This window comes from Neolamprologus multifasciatus, chromosome 12, assembly GCF_963576455.1.
Source record: "Neolamprologus multifasciatus chromosome 12, fNeoMul1.2, whole genome shotgun sequence".
NCBI lineage: Eukaryota > Metazoa > Chordata > Actinopteri > Cichliformes > Cichlidae > Neolamprologus > Neolamprologus multifasciatus.
In genome coordinates this window covers 7852372-7873454 of record NC_140450.1, presented here as the reverse complement: position 1 = coordinate 7873454, position 21083 = coordinate 7852372, and the positions used below count along the sequence as shown (strand labels likewise).

Genomic DNA, 21083 nt, shown 5'->3' with positions numbered 1-21083 from the left:
CAACGCTGTCAACTTCCGCAGAAAACACGAATTACCATGACGTGTAGAGGTACAAAAAAATGCTTGTTTTACATTCCACTTCACATTAGGCATTTTCCTAATAAATATCTTGTTCACTGTGTTAAACTCATGGATTAAATGGCAATTTCTTAGGATATAACTTAAAACATTAAAATAAGCTATATTGGTATTTCTTCAGCTTCTGTAGTTGAATTTGCCATCACTTTGGTATAGCTACATATATCGCTTCGGCCTCCTTCCTCTGCTTGTTCTCAACTACTACGTCCGGTATCTGGAAGTCCCACAGGTCATTCTTTTTCAACCTTGGGGGCGTATCCCATTTTGACCTCGGGACTTTCAAGGCCATACACTGCGCAGATGTACTATGCCAGCCACTTGGTTATGTAGTTGCATGTATGCACTGTCTGCTAGCATCGTGCAACAACACCATCTGCATACATAGATAAATAGTACCCATATGTTATTATCCAAATTATATTATAAAATTATGCTTTATTATGAAATGGGCACATTGCATGATCATGTCAGACCTTTACTCAAGTTTTCTTGGATAAAACTTTGTTTTATCACCTGTAAATTAGTATCCATTTGGGCGTTTCCATCATTTCAGCAGTGGTTGTTTTCCATTTTTCGACGAAGCAATATGTTGTAAATGTGTAGGACACAACTTAGTCAAAATTATGTTCACAGAAGACACTGCTATACAGACAAGAATGTGAAATGCGTATTGTGCTGCAGTTTGTTCAAATGAATTCATGGATACAAAATCACTCATACAAAAGTGATATGTTCAACTTACGTGCGACGCACTTAGAGGATTTAATGCAGGGTACTGTCTATCAGCATCACTACGTTCATGTTGACAGATGGGGGAGCTATTGTCTCAGTTGTGGGTAATACACTGCTGCCCCCTGAAGCCGCCACACAAAGGCTCACACAATAATTTAAAAAATAAATAAATAAATAAAAAAACTACTTTAAAATACGGTTTGGTTAAAATGCGTAGTCTTCTATAAATTATATTTATAAATCTGATAAGTCAACGTCTAAGATGATCTATGTACATAACTTTTGTTAATTAATATAATATTTCCACTAAATGTCATCAATATAGGTAATTACCTCTACTGTTTGTTAAAATCTAAGAACGGAGCACAATATTTTTTTTTCTTTATTTCTTTTTAACCCTTTTCCTTCAATCAGACCCTGTTGCGCACAGGCTTATGTAAATTTGGTGGCTCACGCATGGCGCACTGAGCCAAAGATAGAGTAACAAATCAGGAATTTCCCTTCTGCCACTCCTGAGAGCGCAAGAGAGGACCAATGTTAAGGATTAAGCGCGTCTCCTTCGAGAGGAACAAAAGCGACATAGTGACACTCTGCTTTATTTTAATTTTATTTTTGTAAAGATTATCAACAGTCTACACATTCCCAGAAGCTCCGAGGACACATTTTGGCAAGAGAAAAAAATATTTGATTCATTTTGAGTCTGGAGGCATGTGGCTTATGACCTCTTTCAAGAAATAAGTAACACAACAGGAGAAAAGACGTTCACTAAGACTACTGCGATTGTAACTTTGGCTTTATGACTTTTTCTCCTTTGCGGTTGGAGCTGCCGTCGCTGGTCAGTTTTGGAAAGTTTCTCGATGGCGTAGGTGGTGGCGAGACTTTTTAAAACACCTTAAGGATTTATTAGCCTATTTAAAAGGGATGCGCTTTCGTTTTATGTGCATTAAAGAAACTGGAGTGTGCAAAGAACACTGAAACCCAGCCGTCGTAACTTTTGGATGAGGGTAATGCGGCGTAAATACGGCGTCTAGAAGGATGCTGCTGCTTGTACAATGGAAGTAAAGAACTCTTTTACTTTTCTTGCGTTGGTTTGTCTTTTCTTCTGCTCCGGTTTCAGCCAAGAACTCAACCCCAAAGGCAGGAATGTGTGCAAAGTACCCGGGTAAGCATGCAGGGGGAAAATGGGAGCTATTCGATTTGTTGTTATTGCAAACCAGCTTGTACAATAAGATTTGCAATAAGATGACATTTTTTGCTTCTTATTCTCCATTTTCTGGGGGATGGGAACTTCTTTCAAAAAAGTTCCGCTAGAGTTGGGAAATAAGTAGTTATTCAAAGTGTTTTTTATTTCTTGTTTTGTGGAAAAATGCGTAACTTTATAAATTTGACGTTTCCATTGGTGGCCTTGTGCGTAAATAGTGGTCCTCCAAAGTCGCCGAATATTTTGTGAAGCCATCCGCCGTCTTTAGTATTTAAAAGATACGTATTTTAGGTCAGGAGATCTTAGAAACACTTTGTTTTTTATGTATTATGTCACGTCGACCCACTACCCCCTCTCCCTTACATATAACGCGCTCCCTGTTCAGTGTAGCCATAGCAAGATAGCAAGAGGAGGAGTCCACTGAAGAAAAGCATAGCTATACAGATGTGTGTGCTACATCTGGAACCGAAATGTTTTTGTTGCTCTGAAGAGGGCGCTCTTACAGACCCTTACAGCACTCGTGGCACTATTTAATAGTGTGGCTGATAATGCACTTTTAAGAACCAGATTTTGGAAGAGTTAATGAAACGCAAAACTGATAGGATTTAGGTTAAAATCCTGTCATAAAAGCAAAAGTAAGTGATCCTAAAGGCATTTCTTGGTTATTTCCTGAGCCTTTCAGTAACTTGTGTAAAAGAAAAACATCCAAGCCCATAATTGCTGTCTGCAGTATCCAAGCTCGAACTGATGTTTTGAATTGTGTAAATTGTGGTAGGCCAGAAACAGCAAATGTAATCCAGGGATCATTTTCCAGTATGTTCTAAACAATGTGTGATAAGTAACCATGTACTTGTAGCTGATTACTTTAGGATGGATGAGCTTAAAAGTTATCACTTACTTTTTTTTATGTTGAAAATGTTATCGGACCAAAAATAGCTTATTTGAAAAAAGAGAGCGAGAGGGGGGGTGGGGGGGAATAGCTTATCTGAAAAGCCACACACTGTATTTTCCTGTGCACTCAGAAAGAAAGTCATCAGCAGCTGCTCTTCAAAAGCTAAAGTTGTGCTGTCATCTTGCCTCACTGGGCAAAACGTTGTCATTTACCAGAAAGGACATTCTGGCCTAGAGTATTGTTATGCTCTATGAAGTTTTCAGCATGCTGTACATGACCTCTATTGCTCTACAAGGTTGATATTTTGCCCCTCTTTGCACTTTTCAACATTCATGACACTGAACTCACCATTAAATTGTCCCCCCCCCCCCCCCCACACACACACACACACACACACTATTCATTTATTGTTCTACTTTTATAGCCCTGAATCATATGAATAGAGGGAAGTAGTTCATTATTTATCACAACTAGTCAGCATTTCCAATATGTCTCCTCATAGTGGAAAATCAACTGCTGAATCTGGCTTTAATTGCAATACATCCTAAAATCATTTGCCGGTGCCCTCAATAGTCATTTTTTTCTAGCTTCAAGTGTTCCTAACAGTGTTTTGAGAATGCAAAAAGCTTCTGGCTTTGTGGTGTTTTCAGCACTAATGCAGAAATCTTCTTTTCGAATCAGTGAAAAAGCAGCAATTGAGGTCGTCTGTGAAAGTAGTACATGCATTCTTTCTGTGGTAATGAAAGGCACACAGCATGTAAAGACCAAATTAATTCCATTAAGCAGTGAAGGTAATTTCTCCTTCTGCATTCTGGCATGGATTGGATTAATGTTAATGGTTAACAAAGGGTCAATTATAAAGGGTTGATTACAGTTTGTCCAAATTTGGTGTGGCACACTTGAAAAAAACAAAACACAAAACAAACAAACAAAAAACATCTAAACAAAACTGTATGAAAAAGGAAAAAAAGAGATTCTTTGGAAAATTTCCTTTCATACAAGTCAAGTAATTCAGAGGTTTGACCAATGATCTTGAACACGTGCCGGTTTTGGCAGGATCATAGGATTGTGCTACTCCCTTCCCATCAACTGAACACAAACTGCCATCTTCAAACAATTTAGGGCAAGCTGACGTGTTGCAGGGGCCCCACAGAGGTCATCGGCATGGGAGGAAGAGGACATGCAGCCGTTCTTTCCTGTTAGGCCCGATACTTGTCTGCAAAACTTTGCCTCTGAATATTCACACTGCATCACAGGCTGGGGGAGGCGGAAAAGCCTGTAGAGCTTCCAGAGCTAGTAGCTTTTGAGTGTATGTGTCTCGTAGAAATTGGAATGAACCATATTGAGGTAATTATACAACAATGTGCTAAGCATATGTGTAATGCATGGTGCCATGCTTGCATTTGTGGAATTTGGCAACAGCTGCATCAGTAAGAAGCACAAAGCCAAAGAAGCAGGAACTTTGTGTGAATGTTGTCACTTGATATATTTGTTTTACTTTATGTTAATAAAGTGCTTCATCTTTCCCCCCTTTCATTCTGACCCCCCCCCCCCCCCCCCAGATCATCAACACCAGTGTGCTGCAGTGGATGGGGGCAGCTAGGAACTGAATGTCTGACACGTATGTACCACACTTACAGCTAACATTTGGCAGTATGTCATATGGCTCATTGTGCACACCAATACAATAATATGGCCTATACTTTTCACCTCAGCCCTCTGTGAAGGCAACTTCACCTGCAAGGACAATGAGGTGTGTGTCAGGCCAAATGAATGTCGCTGTCGTCATGGATACTTTGGAGCTAGCTGTAACACCAGTAAGAATTTTTTTTCTCACTTTATTTTTCATTTTGTGTCATTCCTGGTATTAAGCAAATACATTGTACATGTTAAATATAAATGTTCCAGTATAGTACTCTCGGCAGTCAGTTTTTCAACATATTGCTTATTGACACAACAAATATCTTAAAAAGTTGGCAAAGGCTAGTCCAAAAAAACAGGTATTCAGAATTCATGTACCTTCAAGATTTTGGATGATGACCAAATGACCAAATACATGTATAATAAATGGCATTCTTTATGCATCAGCTAGTTCTTATATTTCTCTCAAATTAGTGTTACAAAAGAAAAGAGGTGGGGGGGGGGGGAGGACTGGGCAGTTGATCCAAATCAAAGAAATTAATAAAACAAAAAGAGGTCGATAGCTTCTAGGGCCTAACTGAAACGAAAAATGCAAAACAAAAGGCCTACCTAGCTACTCGACAAAAGGTCAGTGAAAACATACAAGAGTGGCATCCACCGCATAACCTAGTGTGACTAACAGATTAAAACCTGCAACCAGTGTATAGGGTACCCCAGCTTACCTGTCCAGCCTCCCACCACATACAATACAAAGAAGCCTGTTCGCAAATGTTTGTCATAAAGCCGAAGCCAGCAGCCACCAGCTGGCCAGGGAGCTGCTCATTTGTAGTGATCCTCGGAGAGTGATTGGCCAACTGTGCCCAGACCAGCCAATAGACACATGCCAATCAACTTTGAACTGGCCAATAGGTGGAGGCTTGACACCTGAAAGATAAAAAGAACACCAAAAGCAAAGCCACATCTCCTGGCATGTAACATTAGTTATCATAACATGCTTTTACACAAAGTTCCAATGTCAGTGTTTGTAGCTCAAAGCACTACTGCGCCTAAGTACAACCTTCCAGTTTTACTAGTATTTGTAGTCTTAGACTCTGTAAGAACTTTTCCTGATTACATTGTCTTTTAACAGAATGCCCTGCAGAGTACTGGGGACCAGACTGCAAGGGAGAATGTCACTGTTACCCCAATGGCCAGTGCGATGATTTGACCGGCGAGTGCACCTGCAACCACAATCGCTGGGGACCTAAATGCGAGAATGTTTGTCTTTGCCAGAAGGGCAAGTGTGACCAAGAAACAGGAAAATGCACATGCTATCCTGGCTTCTGGGGTCCTCAGTGCAACAACAACTGCTACTGCAGCATCAATTCAATCTGTGATGTGATGACAGGGCGATGCTTGTGCAACCCTGGCTGGACTGGGAGGAACTGTGCACTCCAGTGTAACTGTAACAATTCACCATGCGACCAGTTCTCGGGACGCTGCCAGTGCAGGGAGAGGCTTTGGGGTCCACGCTGTGAGCGAAACTGCCAGTGCCTCTATGGCAAGTGTAACCAGGCTGACGGTTCATGTACCTGTCTGCCTGGGTACCGTGGGAAGTTCTGCAGGGAGCCATGTCCTGCTGGATTTTATGGTCAAAACTGCAGGATCAGGTGGGATTATATATATTTTTTAAAAGTAGGCAGAAAGCAGTGTACCATTATTTAAACAGGAAATTCTGAGCTTTTCAGATGCATAATGTTGAATTCCATGCCTGGTCCATGTGATATTGCAGGTCTGTGGGTTTTAGAGGATTTAATATCTTAAATCTAAACATGTCTATCTAATTTAATGGAACAATGCCCAAGCGAGATTCAATGGAAATTGGTATTCAGGAGGTAATGGTATTCACATTGTCCCACAATCATTGTCACAACACAAGAAACGTGCAGTACAATTGCTTCAAGTACTGCTACGGTTCAGTGTTTATCGCCTTCAAATGATTAGAGCAGGAATCTAAAGCAAACTAATACAGCTGGTTTCATGAAGATTTTGATCACTGAGCTGTCTCATTACATTTAGATAAGAGGAGACAAAAAAAAAAACTGTGTTTCATTGGCTGCCACCAGGTGTGGGCACTGCAAAGGCCAGCAGCCCTGTAAAGTGACAGGAGGAAGCTGTATTACATGTGAGAGAGGATGGAATGGGACTCGGTGTGATCAGGTCTGCGCCAAGGGCTTTTTTGGTGAAAACTGCCAGGAAGTGTGTCCTACGTGTAAAGATGGTCACCACTGTGAGCCCAGCTATGGCAAGTGTCCGCACTGTAACCCTGGCTGGATTGGGGACAGGTAAAAAAATAAAACGCACACACACGCATGTGCGCACATGCAAATGTGTAAAGAAAAGAGCATGCTGTTTTGTTGTTTAGTATTCCTTTTAAATATTTAACTACTAGCTATTACGAGACTATTTCTGGCACTGTGGTAATGACCATGACTCATACTTCTAAGCTTTAAAATTACATTATGTGTAATCAAGACATTCTTTCTGTGTGTGATAGGTGTGAGGTGCGCTGCCCCAATGGCACATATGGCGAGAACTGTGAAAACAACTGCAGTCATTGTTTTAATGGCATCTGTCATGTTGTTACCGGAGAGTGCCTCTGTGACCCCGGGTTTTATGGCACATAGTAAGTTAAACGACACCTCAAAGATAAAAACAGCCTTGTTTATACCATTGACAGCTGTACATTATGCAGTGGCAAAGGGTTGAATGTGGTTATATAATGTTTGTAGCACATTTATATATCTGGGGACTTAAAAGGTTGAGTTTGTGTTTTGATGCATGTGTTTAAACTAATGAAATAAAACTTAGGAACAAAAAAAGCAAAATTCTCTCAAACACAGCAGAAACGATTGGAATATGGAGCTAATCCCAGTTATCCCCTTCTTTCTTCTTTTGTTCCATGTAACATACTGGTTACTCAGACTCAACATTAAGCAGATGTTTTCTGTCTCTTCTCTGTTGTCAAGCTGCAATATGACCTGTCCAACTGGCCAGTATGGAATCAACTGTAACCAGACATGCTCTTGCCATGACAAGAACTGTGATCCTGTGTCTGGTGCTTGCTATCTCCGTAAGAAAATCTTTATTTGTACTTTTAGTTTTTTTAAGAGCTAACTGATGTGTTGCGGTTAGCGAGTATGTCAGAAACTAGTGGGGCTTTTTTTTATTCTCCTAACTTGAACAGACATTTCTTACTTTATACTGTACACACCAAAAGAATTCAAATGCTCTGAACTGTTTATCTGTAAATTACATGCCAGCAATACTGCCTGCATATTAAATTTCTAATAGTTGGCTGTATATGCTGAGTAGCAACAAATACATCTATTTAGGTCAGTGTGTGTAGTGGGACACCAAAGGGCCTTGATTGTGTTTCCAGACCTAGACCGGTGTCCTTTTTATGGTTGTGTTTGTTGGCTCTGTTCCTGTCCAGCCGCAGAAGACAGAAAGGAAGGAAGAAAAAAAAGAAAGGGATAGAGGAAAGGAAAGAAAAATGAGAAACTGGAATGGATACAGAGAATAGAGAAAAAATACTGTTTGGAAAGAGATTATTGGAGGCAGACGTGGAGAATATCACACACAAAGACTGCATGAATTTTGGCTAGTGAACATGATGGGTGGTGGCAAGTTGGTCAGTGATAAACTAACCCTTTGCTACTTTTACTTCAACTCCATTCCAAATTGAGGGTGACAACATGTCAAGGACAGACCACCCAACAACCAGAGATGTATGTGACAGCGTAAAACTCGAGGCTCACTGCTTTTTTACTCCTATGTGTTACTTCTCTTCTGGTGCTTGTCTCTCTTTCCCAATACTAAATGTTGTCCATAACTGTATAATACACCACTGATTGTCTTTGGGGTGTATCAAACTTCAAATGGGAGGAATGCTAATAAATCTTTGAGTTATGATGAAGGGTCTATAACAAAGAGGGTGTGAGAGGAGAAAGCTAATTGCAGAAAATCAACAATAAAAACCCAATTGTTCTTAAAGGGGGCTGCGCTATAATCTACAGTTATTGTCAAATCTGCCAGATTAATAAATACACGAGTTAAACGCTATATTATGGTATCTTCAATGCGATTTCATATTAATTCGTAATAATGTCCTACATGCCACGCTTTTTTGTTTTAGCTATGACTGAGAGAGCTATTTGTTGAAACTGGCATTCAGACTTCACCAACACATTGTGGCACACCCACCATTCCCTGCATTTTGTCTTTCAGAGCCCAACCAGCGGATGGGTGTGATTGCAGCTGGGACCTTGGTCTCGTTTTTACTGATTGTCCTCCTCTCACTGCTGTGCTGCTGCTGCCTCTGTCGGCACAAAGACAACCACAAGTGAGTGACAGATAGGTGCCTTCACCTCAGCGGTCCACATTAGGGGCTTGGGTTTCTATTAGGAGGCCTGCCCTGGTTATAAAAACAGAGAAAAATATTTTCTTTGTCCCTTTTCTCACAGGTTGTTAAATTAATAAATGCACATAAATTGTATTTCAAGAGCTTTTATATATTGACATTATATTGTGAATAGCAATATGAGCAGTCCCTGAGCCCTCAAAAGAGGCAGAGGGCCAGGTTTAAAATGCCTAGTTTGAATGATTCATTTGGATTTCCATGGCGTCATCCCTTTTCAACAGCAAAAAAGCCAAACGGATCTTGTGTGGACGATTCAGCAGAATCAGCACTAAACTTCCCCGTATTCCACTGAAGAGACAGAAACTGCCCAAAGTAGTCGGTGAGCCCGAAAACTATTTCTCATATACCACCACAGTGCTACCAGAAGCTTCTGTATTCTCTGTAATCTTTGTCTTTGATTCTTGCACAGTCTGCTAAAATGTGTATTTTTATTAGATTCAGTAAAAGCCAGTGAATGTAATGATATTCTGTGTAAGCAGTATACGTAGATGGTATAAAAGCTGTGTTTTAGTGGCTATCAGTGCTTTCAAATGTTTTTAATTTTAACGTCATGTAGACAATGACGCTAATGTCTGTCAATCAGTGTAAGCATTTTCTTTCAGTGCTACCTTAGGCTGCTGCCTAGAAGATGAATAGGGTTGAAAAGTGTATGGTAGCTGCCAGGCGAGTATGAGGTTTCATTTGAAAAGAATGCACTGGTTTTAGAGCCCATTATTATTCTTGGCACTGCCAAATGCCATGTGTTCATATTATTACGACCCTAAACTTGGGCTTTTTTCTCCCTATTTTCTTTACTCTTTTCCATCATCTTCTTCACAAGAATATTTTTTCTTGTGCTGAGGAGGAGGCTGTGTTATTAAAAAGAAAGCCAGTGGTTGTTGGGGGCCCCACGTGGTGGTGAGTGACGAGCTATCAAAGGCTGCACTGTTTGGGTGGACGCTGTAGTTCTGCTGCTCCATGTGGAGGTCTCGTGGTGTGTGACAGATGTGTTTGTGACCCCAGTCTTTGGGGGTTTTTTTTTCATTTTTTGTTTTGCTTTTCTACAGACGTCAGACTAGTCGACGTATTATGGCTATTTTTGCTTCGGATTTAGAGTTGTTTAAATTTTAAAACACTAAGGTTTGTTATCAAATCATTTCCCATTACCTATGCAATAAATACATTAATTTTTGCATCATATCAGACAGCAGAAGCAATGTTTGCTGCGCTGTTAAATGGAATTTCCAATATTTTCAAGACACTGACTTATCCTGACATTTTCTGATTCTGAAATGATTAATTAATCTGTCAATCCAATCATCTCTCTGTATTTTGTAACATTTTGCAGACTAAAAGCATATATGGCTGATCAGTGACACAGATGTTCCCAACCTTACTTTGATTTGTGTTTTCTGAAAAAGACAGATGCTTTAAAATGTGTTTTTGAAGTCAGTGTAGTGCATAAGGGGTTAAATCATAATGACCTGGTTTCTTTTCCAAGTCTGAGCAGCATGTGCTTTCTCATTTTTCCAACTGATTATTTAAACTATAATCTGTCCACATTATGCCTCATTTGAAAATACAACACATGGACTGTGTTGTCTGTGTCATCTTATGGGACATTAATGCTTGTTTGTGAGTAAGTGCAAATCATGTAGGTAAAAGGATTTCTTAAGAATGCAAGTAAAGAAAAATCTATTTTTAGGCCTTGAAAAACTAAAGTTTCAACAGTTTTAGACAGTAAATGTGAAAAATGTTGCAGTCAGACTTGAAGGCAGACCCTCATACCACCCTTCATCTTCTCCTTCATTTGTCCTGCATAAATCTTTGCTACCCTGCTTGCATTTGTGCTACTCACAGAAGCATGGTTTGCCAACATTTAGAAACTCCAGCTCCGACTGAAGCCGCACAGTCTTGCACACAGAACACACAAACACACATTCCAGAGGGGGGCCATAGGGCTGGAAACAGGAAGTGGTCGAATTTACCCCAGCTAGTGTCAGAAGTGTGATTTATCCACATCAGGGTCAGTGGCAACAGATGTGGTAAGACCAAATGATAATAAAACAGGGGTAGGGGAGATGGGGGCTGGGGTGTTGACTCTCACCTAAAAATTAAGTTCCCATGAAACTAAATTCAATTTTCAGTTTGTTTGTAGTATTTAAAAATGTTTATAGTCAGCCTATATTTGCCATTTGAGTTCTTGCTGTCCTATCAGTCAAATGTAATGGTCTGATAAAGCAGAACATGGTGGAGAAATATCTAATGTGGTCAATGTTTTGAAATGGTATGTTTATAAACAATAATAAACAATCAATGAAAATTAAGCTAAATAAACATCTGGAAACACATGGAAGTTGAACCACAGTACCCTAAATGAAATTTTTTTTACATTATGCCTCCACATGCCTGCTTTTTTTAATATAAGACTTTTTGAAAATCAATTTGTCTTTATTTTCCTGAAATTGAAAAATGCAATATTTATCAGCATGGGACCTACATTTTAGAAGTCAGGGATGAATTAAAGGACAGCATTTAGTCCTAGCAAAGTTAGATTCAATAAAAAAACCCTATATAAACACACTGTCACCTATTTCCCTCTTGGTGAAACTAATGCTGTTAGCTTGCATTTTAACATTCCTTTCTAAGCATATTTACTCCACACCCTGCACATTCGTGTATGTCTGGCATTCCTTGCCTCCTCTATATCCAAACGCTTCCTCATGGACGGATGCTAAGACCAGCTGCTTTTTTTCTTCTTTATTTATCCGGGTAAAGTTTGGCTGGTATTGCAAATGTGCTTGCTGCAATACTCACAGTGTAGTTGGGAGTTATCTAATCAAAAAGTCCGAATATTTTCTCAAAGTCACACTTTGGCTTTTACTAGAATGACACAGTTACTGTTATACTGCTGTATATAGGGATGGGTATCGTTTAGGTTTTATCTGATACCGGTGCCAAACCGGTACTTTTGAAACGGTGCCGGTGCTTAAACGGTGCTCAAACCGGTGCTTAAAGAATGGAGAACACAAAATTGGTCCAAAAACCTCTCATGTTCAGCTGTTTTTTTTGTAAAAAGATAACAATGTTAGCCTTTACTGCAGCTATAGGGCATATATGGTATCACTCTTGGCTGGAAGCAGCTTAAACAATGGAAAAAACAAAAACTTTGTCCAAAAACCTCTCATGTTTAACTGTTTCCCACTTTTTATTTGGTCATTTTAGCCTTTTTGGCCAGGGTGAAGGGAGTATCTGCCATCAAACAAGAAGACAGCCGCATGTAGCTATGATGATGTTTGCTAGTTCACCTTACATGCATTAATGTAATAACGTGGTTAGCCTACTCAACGTAAATTATACACGAACAACATTAAGCTACTCACGCAGAGAAGAACGGCTGCTGCTGCCATCATCATCCTCATCATTTCTGCTACACTGGCAGGGCTAGGGGCCAGGACTCTACTCTTCAGCTTTTTGGGGGATGTTGCTAACTCTTCGTCCGATAACAGGCACCACACCTGCAGTAGATGCGCTCAATGTGAGGTCTCGCAGCAAGCTATCAAATACGGCGCATTTTTCGGCTTTTAAAAAAAACGCTATGCGTCGCCAGGTGTTTCATCGGATTTCAGGTGTTACCTCCTTTCCACAGTATCACCTTAAAGCACTTGTTGCAGGCTGCTGAGTTTGCATCTTTTGCTGTGAAGTACAGCAAGACTTTTGACCGCTTCACCTTGGGCATTTTTAACCTGTAGCTCTGCTCTAAAAGAACGTACGTACCTGGACCCGCCTACTATCCCCGGAAACGTAAAATGATTGGCTAGAATTCAAAGTGTATCACATCTCAGGAAAAAAAAGCACCGAAATAAAGCACCGAAATGTGCGCTGCTTTTCGGTCTGGTTACTACCGTTTATATCAGAACCGGTGCCATGATGGTACCCATCCCTAGCTGTATATATTCATTCTTTTAAAACAGAAGTGTCCAAATGGCTGTAGGCTGTACGCTGGCTCTGTATATGAGAATTTACATGCAACATTGCAACATGGGTCCATGCTGTTTTAGGCTGAAGTATTTACTGTTATTACTGGTGAATCATATTATTATTCAGTGCACAGTTTTCTAGAGATGGACCAGGTGTTTGATCTATCAACTTTCTTGTTGTATCCTCTAGACTTCCACCACCCTACTGAGCAACTGTGGTGGTGGAGTTCTGTTGTGGAGATGGGTCAATAATACCCTGTTGTGTGTTGGCCTTCATGCACAGAGGGATCACAGTGGCGTCTAGTCAGCATAGCGATCTTCCTTACTAGACTCACAGTCTGGACCAAGCAATTTTTAAGGACAGCAGTTGTTCATCGCTGCATACATCACTTGCAAAATGCCCATGTGTTAGATTGCTGACTAACATGACTGAAATCTTTGCCATTCTACATTCCTTTGTCCTTCAGTCTGTGCCTGTCTGCCTGTTGCTACACTGTGAGGACCCTGCACAAGTGGTGGAAAAGACATATACAATAGCTTTTTTTCCTCTATAATTCAAATATTTACTTAAGCATAAATAGTTTTCGATCTTACATTGAAGTTCCATTCTGGCTTCAGATTTATTTTTATAAATAAATTAATATAAAATATAGAGATAGCAGATTGTTATGGGGATATCTTAAAATGATAATGGAAATGTAAGTCCTCTGTGTTTAAAAATACTATCTTGTGACCTCTTTATATATACAAGTAGTTGAGACAGACATGTTGCAACTGTTTTGACATTCACCCCTCAGTGCATAAAACAAGACAATAGAACCCCAAAATCAAATATTTTGTTCAGGGAGTTAGACTTCTTGTTTTGATGAAAGAAGGAAACCTTTAAGGAACCATTTTAGATCAATGTAAAAATAACCAAGTGAGTCATATATCTAAGGCAAAACCTTGACTTTCAAAACAGATTGAAAGGGGCAACGTAAAATTAAATTAGAAACTAGAAATTTAGATAAAACCCAGCAAACTAAAGGGGAAAACATGACTCAATCATGTTGTTTTTGGAGAAAGGGTTGAAAGCACAAAAGGCTCAACAGAAAGTCACATGGTGTGAGCCACATTGATTCACATGGGAGGCAAGAGAATAAACTTCAGACTGGTTTAGGGTGGCAGGTAAACCAGACTTGTTTGCTATAATGGGAGAATATAAAAACAGCATCTAAGCAGATAATCTGCTGGATTTTCTTCTTTTGTAACATTTTAAAAGTGCATCCATATCAAACACTAATACAAATGCAGCAAGAATATAGAGAGATACATTTCTGCAAGTCAGGCTGCAAAAATCTAGCTGTAGATCTCTTAAACTAGCAAATCGTTTTAGGCCAGTCTTGGCCAGTGTACTGGTAGTTAGGGGATTCCTTCCATAGATGGTTTATCTAAGGTCTAAACAAACGCATGGACCCATGTGTCATCAGGAATATAAACAGGAGCATCTGATGTGGCCGGTCATGCAAGTTAACACCCGGTACGGTTTAGTCCGGTTCACACCAGATGGGAAGATTAAGCCTAAGTACCCTTCAGAAAGCGCAGCTGTCCTGAGACTGAAGGGTTAGCAGAATGCTGTAGTGTCTGAGGACAGAAGAATGAGAGAGCGAAAGGGAGATTGTGAGAGGGAAACATGACTTGACCTACTTATTGTTAGGGAGAGGACTCAGTGGAAGATGACGATGGAGAACCCATTTGTGGTTCATTTTGCTGAACCCACAAAATACTAGAAAAGCCCAGCAGAGACTGTAAGCAACCACATAACATTGCAGCGTTTTATCTTACCATTCAGCTCTTTATTAGTATACTGTATATTATAAAGAATGTTGTTTGTTGGTTAAGATTTTCCAAGCAAACTCTAAAGAAAATCTGAATGTCGTCAGCTGTGGGAATTCAGCTCCAGCTAATAAATTATGAATGGGTATGAAAATATCACCATTTACGTTTAGAAACTCATAGTGTCAGAGTCTTTGTTAGCTCACATGTAAAACCTATTTTTCTACAGATTTAGTTAAACCAATGCTTTCTACAACTTTGCTGTGAGACTGAGTAAGAGCAGATTGTTTGTCCTGTAACACAGTAAAAAAAACCCTCTGACTGACCTTTTGACTTTTGCATTTGTTTTTTGTTCTCAGTAGCCCACCATGACCCAGAGAACACCTTCAACTGCAGCTTCATTGAGCCCCCCTCTGTGGCTGAACAGCACTCCCCCTCCTCCTGGTCATCCCAGGGGTCCTTCTCTTCTTTTGAGAGCGGAGATGAGGGGCCAGTTTACTGTGTTCCGCATGAAGGTGAGTAATCATGTAAAAAAAAACAACAAAAAAAACCAGTTCAGCTATCTTGTATGGACACACATGCGAGATAATCATATTCCCCAATGTGACTATCCAGTGACTCACTCACTTCTCTAATAGCTACATAATAGTTGGCATTTATGCCATTTAAATTTAGATTCTTCTTTGAGAACAAGAAGGGCATAAACAGGAAATGGAATGGCCAAGTCAGCATATTGCACACATCCAAACAGTGACTAAATCCTTAAAGTTTGGTGGAAAACACCCATTCCATCAGTTTCTAATCTTGAACTATGAAATTGCAAATGATGCTTTAGCCAATTTTAGTCTGTTTCTCTTTGATGTGGGTCTCTTTACAAAAATGGATTTTGAGTAAGATCATCAAGTTGCCAAATTGACCCAGTTATTGACCCAGTTATTTTCAGTATAACTGAACAACAGCAAACATGCAGTAAGCGTAGTGATCATATCACATATCAGATCATATGTAATGCTGCAACAGCACGTATAATCAGGATTGAAATAAACAAACACCATTTTTGAGTAGCATCTCTTGATCTGCCAATGATCCACAGAATCCATGAATGACAAGCGGAGCCCCAGCCCTGCAGCAGAGAAGCCAGAATCTGTCCCTGATGAAGATGACGCTGGTGAATACACCTCCCTGAAAGACACAAGTGTAACCAAAACAGAAGGCAGTGAGCCACAGTATGCCTTGGTCGCTCGCCTCTCCAAGCAGTCGAAGGAGGATGAGAACAGTGGCAAGGATAGAGATGGCACTCCTATATTAGAGGCCAAGCGCAATGGAAAGCCACCGCCTTCACCTGGCAAGCCCAAACCACGGCCACCAGACCCATCCACTAAACCCAAGGTGTCGTGGATACACGGGAATACCACAGGGTCTCCCCAGCCTGAGCAGCAGGGGGGAATTAAGGCACTTGCAGTGTCAAAGGAGAAAAAGAGAAGTTCAAGTGATGGCTCATCTAAGAGTGAAGAGTGGCAAAGAATAAAGGAAAAGCATCATGACCGACAGAAGATACAGGAGGGGCAGGAGGCAGATGCCAGTGGCTCCCCTAAAAAACACAAACCTCTGCGAGGTAAAAAGTCTGGGGATGAGCACGGCAGTCACATGGAGCACATCAATGGTGTTGTTCAGAGTGCCCTCAAGAAGATAAGTAATTTTCACTGCTCCTCACCTGAAAAGAAAAGTGTTGATAGTTCAAAGCAGACCCCTAAGGAGCCACCCAAGAGCCCAAAGGTCATCCATCCTCATATGAACTCAGAGGCTGCTACGCTGCTTGCCGCTCAGCTCAAGGAAAAAACCCAAAGCATCAACAGGAATGAGGGAACAGGGCTGACAAAGACCAATGGTCTCTCCACACCAAGGGCAAACCGGGAGAAGCCCACACCTCCACAGAAAGCCAAAAGAACCAGCTCCACTGGATTGAGCCAGATTGAGCAAGGCTCCACCAAACCCCAGCTGCCCACCTCAAGTAGCCTACAGAAAATGGTGGCACCTGTAAAAACCAACCTTGGGACCCCTGAAGCCAAGAGCCCGGAAAAGCAGGACTTGAACGGCTCCAGGACAGGGGACCCACTGGATCCTACACCAAAGAAGACTCCCATAAAAAAACCACCCAGGAAGAAAGGAAAGGAAGGTACTTTGGATACATCTGAAAGTAAAACACCACAGCAAAAGACAGCTATTATGCCACCACAGGTTGTGAAATAAGTGTTTTGAACTACAAATTGCACAAAGTTTATGATGGATTTGCAAAAGACTAAAATTTGTTGGAAGTTTAACCACAACATAGTTTTTTGGTCAAGGAATTGTAATTTTACTGTTAGAGTTTAGGGCGAATCCAGGACCAGTCAAGAATAAGAAGTGCTTTAAATCAAGAGGAACAGTTGAGTCATATTGGTAAGGTGTATTATAATGACCTATATACATCATTGTATTACGTTTCAGGAGTCGTTTTTTTAAAAAGTAACAACTATATATCAACCTCACACCACAACTTGTGCCTAAACTGGACACAACTGTGAGAACAGTGGTGCAAAAGCATAATCCAAAGTTCATTCATTTCTTTTACTCTGCACTATGTCCACCACTATACTTTGCTTATATGCTTAGACATCCATAAACATCCATAAGATTTTTTTTCTTTCAGTTTTACCACTGGCTTGTATGGCAACCCTTACACTGTATCATAAAACGTTTTGAAAAATTTAACTCTGTACAAAAGGGCAGAGAATTGTCCCCATTCAAAGTTTCATCTCAGTGAATAAACACTCTAGGACCACCAGCTGGTCAAACTGCAAGATTTAACCTTTAAAGTACATCCCCATTTTTTTTTTCTCTTAAAAAGGTATAGTTGAAGTTCTTGGGATTGGGTTGTCTTCAGAGCATGGTGTCATCATTATCTGTCATGTGGTATTTTTTAAAAAAGGCTTTAAAATTGGGCAATGAGTTTTCATTTGATTTATTAAAACCAAAAGAGTTCCATGGACTTGAGACCCCCTTTTGAAAAACTGCGCTTTATTAATATTTTTTCAGTTTTTTCCTACCTTCAGCAACGTGCGTAGAGATAACTATACACCAAAAGTCGTGAGATTTTTTCAGTGCCTGTTTATTGCAGTCAATCAGAATTTTCAAACAGGAAGTGAAGTCATAACATAATCAAAAATAAGGTTTTACATCCTTCCAAGAACATGGCCACTGAACTTGGACACACCTATAGTGTGACACAAAACTTCGTGTTAGGACTTCAGGTTATCCAAAATTTAATTTGCATAATTTCATGACTGGGGTACTGAATTAGGCAAAAACACATTTTTCCTACGTGACCTTGCAGCCACAGACTTAGCGTGATTGGATTAAATTGATATAATGTCTCCGGCCTATTTTACTGTTTGACCGCCTCATATTTGCCTGCAGATATACTTACAAATTGAATATGAATTGTTGTTGAGGTTAGATAACTAATTTGCCATCCAGGTGTCAGAAAAATAGCTATTCTATATATGTTCTCCACAGGTACTAAAGGTACTAAAAATAACCAAAAACTGGTCCTCAGAGTATACCAAGCTACTCTTCCCCCCCCCCCCCCCCCCCCCCCCCCCAATTAGATGTACCAGCACACAGAAATACAGATCTGCACCTGAATTAGTTTAGGATATAATCCTCATCTCTTTTATGTATTTTAGATAAGGGTCTATTTGATGTTGATTCTTAAAAGAAACACTTTAATTTATGCTGTGTTTGCTGCAGAACAGCATCTCTAGCAAAAGAAAGTTTATCTTAAATTATAACATTTTACTCTCCAAGCTTTTAACGATGTTATTCTTCACATCTAAATTTGAAATTTTGACACACAGGTACACGTGAAATACTACATTTAGAATCATCTAACGAAATTATCCGTACTTATGAGACAGATTTAATTCCGCTTTGAGCGTTATTACTGCTTCCTTGTTCCGTACAGAAATAAAGTATTTAGGGATTTTCAGCCTTTTGCTCTCCTTTGTTCAGCTATTTCATATACATGGCTTTTCCATACTTCTGCTTAACCCAAGCCAACATAATGTGCTCTTACTGTATGTTTTATTCAATCTGCTAAACCACTAAACCAAAAATGAAACCCCAAAGCACACCTCATTTTATTTCATGCTTATTATTCACTTTGAATTCACTTTCTGTGTGATGGAGAATCATTTTTAGTTTTGTATGCTTTATTTTAAAAAAAGCATACCATTATATGCTATCCTCCTATTAATCAGAAGTAAAATATAGTTTTGTTCCAATATTCACCACTAGTGGCATTCTTTACAGATCAGACTTCAGAAGAAGTCTGCCATGTGTCTCTGTGTACTTTCAGTTTAGTCAAAAAGTGAGGTTGATATCGCGTCAAAGGTATTTTCATTTCAAATTACGTTGTGTTATGCCACCTGGGTACTTTCTGGAACTAAATCTTGACTAAGATCTTTTCTACCTTAAAGGATCAGATTATCTTAAGCTATCAGAACCATGCTAAAATAAAAAGGTGTAGACTGTAAGACTAGATGGTACTCGGGTCTTATAATTTGCCACAACTGTGGATCGGTTTAAGTGAAAAAAGCTATTTTTGCCTAATGTTATTGCCAGTCTCTATTTTAACTGCTGATCCTAAAATACATACACAAAAAATGGTATTGCAGTGAAATACTCAAACTGGAAAAATTCAATTTTTCTTCAAGATACACACGTGAAAATAACTGTCACAATGTGAGCTATAAATAATGGATAATGGATTAAAATAAGCAGAAAGTTATACCAACGTGCCATGGCGTGTTTCCGTCTGAAAAGTCCACATCGCACCCTCGGCTAATTTCGTGAACCAAATATTGCTGTTTTGTGTTTTTTATCAAGGTACAACATATTTCTCTGGTGATTTGTTTTTTCAACATTGTATACATTGTGTAAATTTTATTATCTTTGTAAGCTGTGCTTATATGACCTTTTCAGTGCCTATATGTTTTCCTTGACATCATTGAATTTACTTTTATGTTGCATTCTCTTTTTTTGTTTTCTTTTGTTGCTTAGTTTGGGCTCTGAAGCAAACTTGGAGTATGAGTGCTTTCCTCCGGTCAAGTTTACATTGGCTTTGTAATTGTTCTCTGTTGATGTTATGTTTATGTGAAACTTAACTGCATGACGCAGAGTGTAATTATATGGCATTGATAGCTGCAGAAGAACCTTGTAACCTTTGTGTTCCTTCCATTTGTTATTATTGCCTGCAAAAAAACTAACTCATACAAAAAGGGTTGTACAGTCGTACTATAATACCACTCCTGAAGCAATTCCATATACTTTTGACCATAATGTTGTGTAATTAGGAAATGGCCATTTTTATCTGACTGGTCTGTGCTTTTTTTTTTTTTGGCTTACAGAACATTTTTGTAGAAAAGGGCCTGAAAAGCTGCAGAAAACATTACTGACTGTAAGGTGTATTTTGTCTTTTGTGGTTCTTTCATAGCAGTTTTGATTTGTTTTTCATTTGTGTATGGTTATTTGGTTGGTTTTTCCTCATTTACTTCTTTGGAATAAAAAAGCAATACATGTAGCTATAGAGAGCTTTAAAAACAGTCCTCATTGAATCAGTTTCCTGTGACAATCATTGTATACCGTTTTGCATCTCCTGGACATTTTAATGGGATCATGACCTCCTATTGGCTTCTTTTTCTATTGCCTGATTCCAGTGTACAGTCCACTAGAAAAACAACAAGGTAAAGAAGTATACATTTTGTAATACATCATGTACTGTATTCTCCTTAACAGATCCACTTTTATTTTATCCATTCTTTTAAGTCTCAGCTGTTAGGCTACACAGTACTGCGGATGTTCTCACAGTCATTCGGTCATAGCGGCTCTTCAAAGACCCTGAGGGAACCAGGGGACTGTCAGTTTGGCTCCTTCAGGAAGGGGGGACAAGCGCTTCTTTCATGAAGGAAAAACAGTGGAAACTCTGTGTTAAGGAGTTAATCACGCGCTGCATATGTGTCGTCTTTTGGAAGGGAGAAAGGGGGATATAGCCAAAACTGGGCCACCAGGCAATGAAGGAGGATGAATGGCTGTATATGAGAATGGATGGATAGGTCATGTGATGGGTAATTGGAACCAGAAGATGAAGTGGCTTTGTTTAGATTTCTGCTCTTTTGACATGATGTTCTACTTACAGCTGTACATATGTGTTATGCATACAGAAGTTTTATGCTACATTTTCAGAGCTATAAAACATAAGCCTGG

The 21083-nt window shown here is 39.6% G+C and overlaps 1 protein-coding gene across 1 annotated transcript; it reads left to right on the top strand.

Annotated features, from left to right (window-relative positions):
* Window positions 1-371: 371 nt before the first annotated feature.
* On the top strand, window positions 372-20434 carry scarf2 (scavenger receptor class F, member 2). Its single transcript, XM_085180246.1, has 11 exons — window positions 372-1972; window positions 4466-4524; window positions 4619-4720; window positions 5674-6193; window positions 6650-6868; window positions 7081-7209; window positions 7553-7656; window positions 8814-8928; window positions 9228-9325; window positions 15140-15295; window positions 15874-20434. Exons 1-11 carry the CDS (start codon window positions 1863-1865, stop codon window positions 17028-17030), a joined length of 2769 nt encoding a protein of 922 aa, XP_085036372.1. The 5' UTR covers window positions 372-1862; the 3' UTR covers window positions 17031-20434.
* Window positions 20435-21083: the final 649 nt, after the last annotated feature.